The sequence below is a fragment of the Morone saxatilis genome, unplaced genomic scaffold (assembly GCF_004916995.1).
Source record: "Morone saxatilis isolate NCDOM2014 unplaced genomic scaffold, NCSU_SB_2.0 Contig3, whole genome shotgun sequence".
NCBI lineage: Eukaryota > Metazoa > Chordata > Actinopteri > Moronidae > Morone > Morone saxatilis.
The window spans coordinates 20,970,917-20,978,033 of NW_023339873.1; the positions used below are offsets into that span (position 1 = coordinate 20,970,917).

At 36.0% G+C, this 7,117-nt stretch overlaps 1 protein-coding gene across 1 annotated transcript; it reads left to right on the top strand.

Annotated features, from left to right (window-relative positions):
* The first annotated feature begins 4,984 nt into the window (after positions 1-4,984).
* On the top strand, positions 4,985-6,320 carry ccr6b (chemokine (C-C motif) receptor 6b). The gene has a single exon (XM_035674303.1). The coding sequence runs from the start codon at positions 4,994-4,996 to the stop codon at positions 6,080-6,082; it is 1,089 nt and encodes a 362-aa protein (XP_035530196.1). The 5' UTR covers positions 4,985-4,993; the 3' UTR covers positions 6,083-6,320.
* The last annotated feature ends 797 nt before the right edge of the window (positions 6,321-7,117 follow it).

The window sequence follows — 7,117 nt, forward strand, 5'->3', positions numbered from 1 at the left end:
GTGGCTTACAGGGCGGCCTCTTTGAAAGGATAGCGGAGGCCAGCGGTGCATCAACGTACGAAGAAAGAAGGAACTCCTTCATCTCCAAAGTGAATGTATTCGCTTGATTTTGGACGGAGTTCAAACGTTTGTTTGTTAAAACGTCCACATGTAGCTTGATACATGGTGCTTGATATTTAAATGCTGGTTTTCTTATCCCAACAATCTCTTAATGTTATCAGAGACGGCTTTGCAGAGAGTTGTGATATGAAAAGATACAAAGCATCAAGACGATCTCTGGGGACAGCAGATCATATGCTACAATATAATAATAATATTGATGGTGTGTAATTTATAATAACAATAATTAAAAAATTAATTGTAATATACTAACATTATGAATGTAGCATGTAATAATACAATATAATAATATTTTATATATTTATTAACACTATATATATATTATTTTTTTTTATTGATTATTATCTCAATCATGTAATACCCTCAGCAACAATGCTGTTAATCAAGACCTGACACACCTGACTTTTCTGTTTTTTTTTCTTCTGTCTGTCTGGACGTCTTGACAACATATGCAAGCTGAAGCGACTTTATTATCCTTTTTGTGTAGACACTTCCTCATAATGTTATCATAGACATAATAATGCTTATTATGACGTATAATTTGTAACTATAGGGCGGGTGCCATCTTCCAAGATTATTTTATTGTTGTTTTATCTTTTATTTTATTGTTGCTATTGCTATATTGTATATTATATTATATTCTTTTGTTTTTATCTTCATCATATCTCTATTTTATTTTATTAGAATAATGATCTGCTGTTCAGAGATCTGTCTGTATGCTTGCTTCTTTTCTTCCAATGCTTCGTCAGCAAGCTCGTGCTGATACATTAAGTAGAATTTGTTTTGGTAGTAAGCCGCATTTTTTCAATATCAGACCCTGTTCATCGCTACATGTGTGAGTTTTAACATCAATTTACGTTTGGAATCGGTCAAATTCGGATAATTCTACTTTGAGATGAGGAGTCTCGTTTTCGTAGGTTGTCCGGCCTGCTTGCCCTGTTCAGATGGCCGCCCCTGTAGGGGGCACTCGCCTCACAGTCGGATGCTGGTTGTCTAGGGTATATATGTCTTGTTTATATGTCGTATGTATGATATGTTATGTGTCTATGTAATATTCTATTATATATTTAGTTATATGTTATGTTGCTATGTTATATGTCTATGAGTCCCTGTGTCGTATCACTGTCAGTTGGATGTGAACTTGAAGCATCGTGCCCTCACTGAGAAATGGACTTTCGTGAAAGTAGGCAAGACATTTGGTGTCCGCAGGAAATTGATTGAAAAAACATTGTTTATTCACGATTCTGGAGGTAATGAAGGTTAGATTGGGTAAGTATTTTTAAGGTGTTGGATGTGGCAATTACCCTTTTGGAAAACATATCGACACAGATTATGTTCGCCGCTCTAGTGGGCGGCAGCAGTCGATGCAGCGGACTGACTTCCTATCTATTTGTGATGTCACAAATCCTGTTGGTAGGCCCCGCCCCTTAAAATCTGATTTTCAGTGAGGACAGAGAAACTTTCCACTTTCAGTAGATGAATGTAAAAACATCCTTTTAGAGTCAAACTCAGAATTCAAATATCAACAATATTTTTGAGTGGAGGGGAATTTAAAATAACATTAAATCATACATTAAAGCAGGAAAAACCTAAGATTAAAAACAAAAACAAAACTGTTGAGGAGAAGGGAAACTAATTCTCAGCAAAAACCCAATGAGGTTTGAGGGCATGCATGAGATAAAAGAGTTTCTGTGTGTGGTATGTTGGTGTGAATACACCTGTGTTAGCCGTGGAACCAGACATATCTAGGAGCTCACGTTTTATTTACTCTGACAAATGCATTCTGGCAACACCTGTGTGTGTGTGCTCAAAGACAGAAAGAGGGATGTGGGAAGGAAGCAAACTATCAATTGACAGTTTGTAAAGCTCTATTTCAACTTTCTTTGATGATAAGAAAAATATTTTCTGTATCTCTTAGGGAGACTTGTTTAAAAAGTCTGATGGCATATACAGTAGTTACTCTGAAAAAATGACACTGGGGTAAAGCAAGCAATCTTGCAGTAATTCAAAGAATTGCTTTGTAAGCAAGAAACCAAAGATGCTTTGAACAATCAGGGGAATGTCCCTGCACGCTCAAAGATTCAAAGTGCTGCTGGTAGAATCTGTGTACAAAGGTGGGCAGCAGAGACAGATGAGGTTGAGTTCAAAAGAAGGAAGATAAGTGGAGCACTGTACTCACGCAGCAGCAGAGCCTTTGGCTTCTTCTTTTAAGATTTTTTGAAAACATACAGTAACTGTGACATTAAGCTCCCAAGCTGAAGTCTTCCTTCATAAGCAGTTTTGTCACCGGTGAAGCTCTGGCACCTGGGAGGAATATTCTCACTCTCTTTCGACTTGACAACGTCATACACAGAGGGTAAAGAAATTAACTGAGAATCTACATCATTCTGCAAGGTATGTATGTTCTGAACATGAAAATATAAGGATTAAACCTTCTAAAATTACTTCTGTTTTTGTCAGTTTGATAACTGAATAATGTCTTTTAATGTGTCTATATGCATTAATTATTTAGTAGCATCTAAGGGTGGAACTGTAATGAAATGCCTTTGCTTTGGTATAGTGCATGAAAGCCTGAAACTGCACTGCACTGATCAATGTCAAAGTTTTAAAATTAAATTAAAATTAATGACTGATCAGTTTTAAAGATTCAAATGGCTCGAGCTTCAAATTACACACACAAATGCTTTTACAGAACTGTCAGTTCTGTAAAACACTGAAACAATATTTATAGGACATTAAAGTTCTCAAAAAGTGTTTCTAGACAATAGGGCTCATTCCTTTCCTCCTGTATTATCTTCCCAAATAGATATGTACAAAAAACCTTATACCTTCCTCATCGATGGGTGCCCCTCACCCCATACTATATATAATGTTACTATTGTGATTTGTGAGAAGTGAAAGTGCTGCAACAACAGATATCAGCATATCATGTTTGTTCCTAACATCAGATTTTGAAGAAGTACTCACAAAAGCCACTATTTGCATAAATGAGAAATGACATGTTTATTAAAGTGCTGTATTACTGTACAGTAAGTGTAATTTAATATCTATCAGTTAGTTAAAAGAGGAGTCTTATGTTTTAATGTTACACAGAGGAAGCACCTTGATTTTTTTCCTATTGATTTACTGTTATTGCATGTTAGTTACCTTTGTATACAGATTCTCAGTAACACATCTTAAAGTCCTTGGTGATAACGATCTTCTTAGATCAGATAAGGCACAGAGTGCAACCACCTACAGCCTCTTCTGTGCATGCATTCACATATTGTCTAATGGGACTGAAATTGGGTCATTCACAACCAAAGGGAAAGAGCTGAATTAGAACACTGGCTTCCATCCTGTAAACAGTCAAAAAGCTGTACAGTGACTTTTACCCCATTCATTCAGGGTGCAGACCTTTCACTAAAACATCAAACTTATGTGCTAGATTGTTTAGTTTTTTTTCTCAGTTTGGTAACAGCAACATGTTATCAAATTTTATTTGGGGGAATAAATTGTACTCACTGGGTGATGATGGTACCAGTGAACAAGTCAGGACTTATAACTGACGTGTTAAGGAATAAATCCTTTTATTATTAACCATTAATAAAGCCATTGATTACAATTTGTAAACGTAGAGGAAGAAGAATTCAGATCTTTTACTTAAGTAAAATTATTAATATCACAGTCTACAAATGCTCCATTACAAGTATCACCAGCCTTCAAAATGTTACTTAAGTTAAATAAGACAACACATTTACTGTGAATTTCTGGTACATTTCTTAGAAATTTCATTTTATCTATACTTTATTTTATTTTATTTTATTTCTACTTTCTATTATTTTGGAGGAAAATATTGTATTTTTCACACATTTATCTGTCAGCTTCAGTTACTAATTTGCCATTTAATATTATTAATGCAAAATATAATCAATAAATCAAGAATGTAAAATTAGAGATCAGGATAATTAAAATAATAATAATAACAATAAAAAAATAAAATATATAAATAATAAATAAAATATGCCTTAAAATAAGCCACCAAGATACTTTAAGGACTAAACTTACACAAGTTCAGTCCTGTAAGTATCTTAGTGACCATGTCGATTGAACTTTAACCTGGAATGCCCATGTTCTCAACTCCTCCAGAGAATGTATTCTATACATAGGCTGCATCCGTATGGAGTCGAACAGAAAATTATGTTTTTGTTTAAGCCTGCTGTTTTAGATAGTGTTATCAGGTATGGAATTTCTGCATGGTTAGGGAATATTCTTGTGTCATTAAAATTAAATTAATTTTAATGACACAGGAAATTAAATCAAAGTTAGCACATTTGGTTCAGGCTGCAATGAAAATCATCCATAAGAAAGATCATCATATTTTTACACTAGTGCTTACACATGAATGCATGCATAGTTATAATCCTATATAATATAATATAATATAATATAATATAATATAATATAATATAAAGCTACTTTTACTTTTGGTACTTTGAGTATATTTTCATGCTAATACTTATTTTCGTCTTACTTTTACTTATATAACATTTTGAATGCATGACTTTTGTTTGCAACCTTTTTCCACTACTGTACTTCAGTAAAGGTACAGCAGCATTATTAGCAAACTGTATTTATAGTATCAAAAGTACTCATTATGCAGAAAAACACCTTTCAGTGGGTTATATTATTACAAAATGTTCAGTATTATTGGATATTACTTGTTATAATTTAGTAGTAAAGCACAGCATCCTAGTCCATACATTTGCATGTGATATCCTAATGTGTAAATGTATGAGTCAGATAAATGAAGACAGTTCCCTCTCCAAATTGTAATTCTGCAATTATTTGCTGTTTGGTGTAAATAGTCGTCTTCTCTTCTCAGATTAAAAACATGATTGCTGTGACATCGGACTACGAATCTATTACACAAGATGATTACTCAGATGAAGGGCCCTGCAACCTCGACCCCAACCCCATGGAGGTCATCACCCAAACTTACATCCACTCCATCATCTGCGCCTTCGGCCTGATTGGTAATGCTCTTGTGATTGTCACCTACATATACTACAAGAGAACCAAGACAATGACAGATGTCTATCTCTTCAATGTGGCTGTGGCTGACCTGATCTTTGTAGTAGCTCTACCATTTATCATATACAACGAGCAGCACGGTTGGTTGATGGGTATGGTGGCTTGCAAGATTCTAAGGTCAGCCTACAGCATTAACCTCTACAGTGGCATGCTCCTGCTCGCGTGCATCAGCGCCGACCGTTATGTAGCTATAGTTCGAGCCAGAAGATCCTTTGGTGCCCGCTCACGCACTGTGATCTACAGCCGCCTCATCTGCTCATCTATTTGGGTGTTTGCAGTGTCTTTAACTCTTCCCACAGTCATCTACACTGAGCTCTTCGAAGAGCAGACTCTAGGGGCCGGGCCTGGCGCTATGATGTGTCAGCTGCGTTTCAGCATGAATGAAACAGCAAAGCTAATGAAGGTGCTGGTTCCGAGCCTTCAAATGGCCATTGGGTTCCTGCTGCCTCTGTCGGTGATGGTGTTCTGCTACTCCAGCATCGTGTGCACCTTGCTGAGAACACAGAGCACCAAGAGGCACAAGGCCGTCCGTGTAGTTTTGGCAGTTGTTGTGGTTTTCATCATTAGTCACCTTCCCTACAATATGGCCCTGCTGAGTCACACTGTGTCTCTTTTTAAGGAGAGGAGTTGTGAGGAAGAAAAGATTAAACTCCAAGTCCTGGCTGTTTCCAGGAGCATAGCCTACCTGCATTGCTGTCTCAATCCCATCCTCTATGCCTTCATTGGGGTGAAGTTCAGGAGCCACTTCCAGCAAATAATGTTGGACCTGTGGTGCTTTAGCAAAAAGTACATCCACACTGTTCGCTCATCACGCGGGACGTCTGATGTTTGCACGACAGCTCGCATGTCTTCAGAGGGCTCCAACAACATGTCATCCTTCAGTGCATGATACTGCTGTGTTACAAACCGTTCTTAAGGGGATGATTAGCCCATGCTAGGACAATGCCAATGCTAATGCAGCCTCTCATTTTTCCCAAGCTGTTGCTTTGCTGTAGCTGTGCATAAGTAGCTTTAACAGGCTTAAACATGAAATCTTTTCTCAGTAAACATTAGTAGGTTTCCTTCAGTATAAAACAACATCAGACAGTCACTTTCTAGCTTAATGTAATATGTATAATGTAAGTCTGAACATTAATACATGTTATTAATAATAGCAAAAAGTAAAAAATGTTGTTTGGAAATGGAATATAATATAAATTAGTGTATAATCACCTGAAAATAAAAATCGTGTTTTCTTTACCTTAGACTGAGATGTTTTTATCTACAGAGGGAGCAGGTCCTCTTCTTGTGGAGTCTGCCATGTTGAACCACCATGTACCCAGAATGGACGGCCATTATATCCTACACACTGGTCCTTTAATATAGTCAGAAAAATAAATACACAGTAACTGTATGTGTTAATCATGTGACTTAGTAACTAATAACCTATGTTTCTCATCCTATCCTATGACAAGTAAAAATGACTGCTGTGAGAAACATCTATATATTATACTTTGAAGTTACATCTTATTTGGATACAAGTTAAACCATGCCATTATGAAGTAGCAATGGCACTGCTAATGACACATGGAATAAAATGTCTTAAGCAATGCTGCGATTCAGCCCTGTTTTTCGTTGTTGTTATTTTATTTTTGTACTTGTGTCACCATAGCAACAACCTCTTATTTTCTTGTATTTCTATGTATATGATGATGAATCAGTCTGGTATTTCAAAAGAATTTAGCATATTTCTAATCTTGCCCTACTGTCACTGTTTAATCTATACATACATATCCTATTTTTTTTAATACATTATTGAGTTTTTACATTTTGTATATCTGATTGTATTATTCTGTCACACTGAATAAACACTGTGGCTAAAAAAGTCTCAAAAAGCACTGAAAATAGCACTTGTATGTAAATGTACAGTATATACACAATCATT

Bases quoted from the DNA above. Each gene is read 5' to 3' on its own strand.
- ccr6b (XM_035674303.1), top strand. From the start codon at position 4,994: ATGATTGCTGTGACATCGGACTACGAATCTATTACACAAGATGATTAC.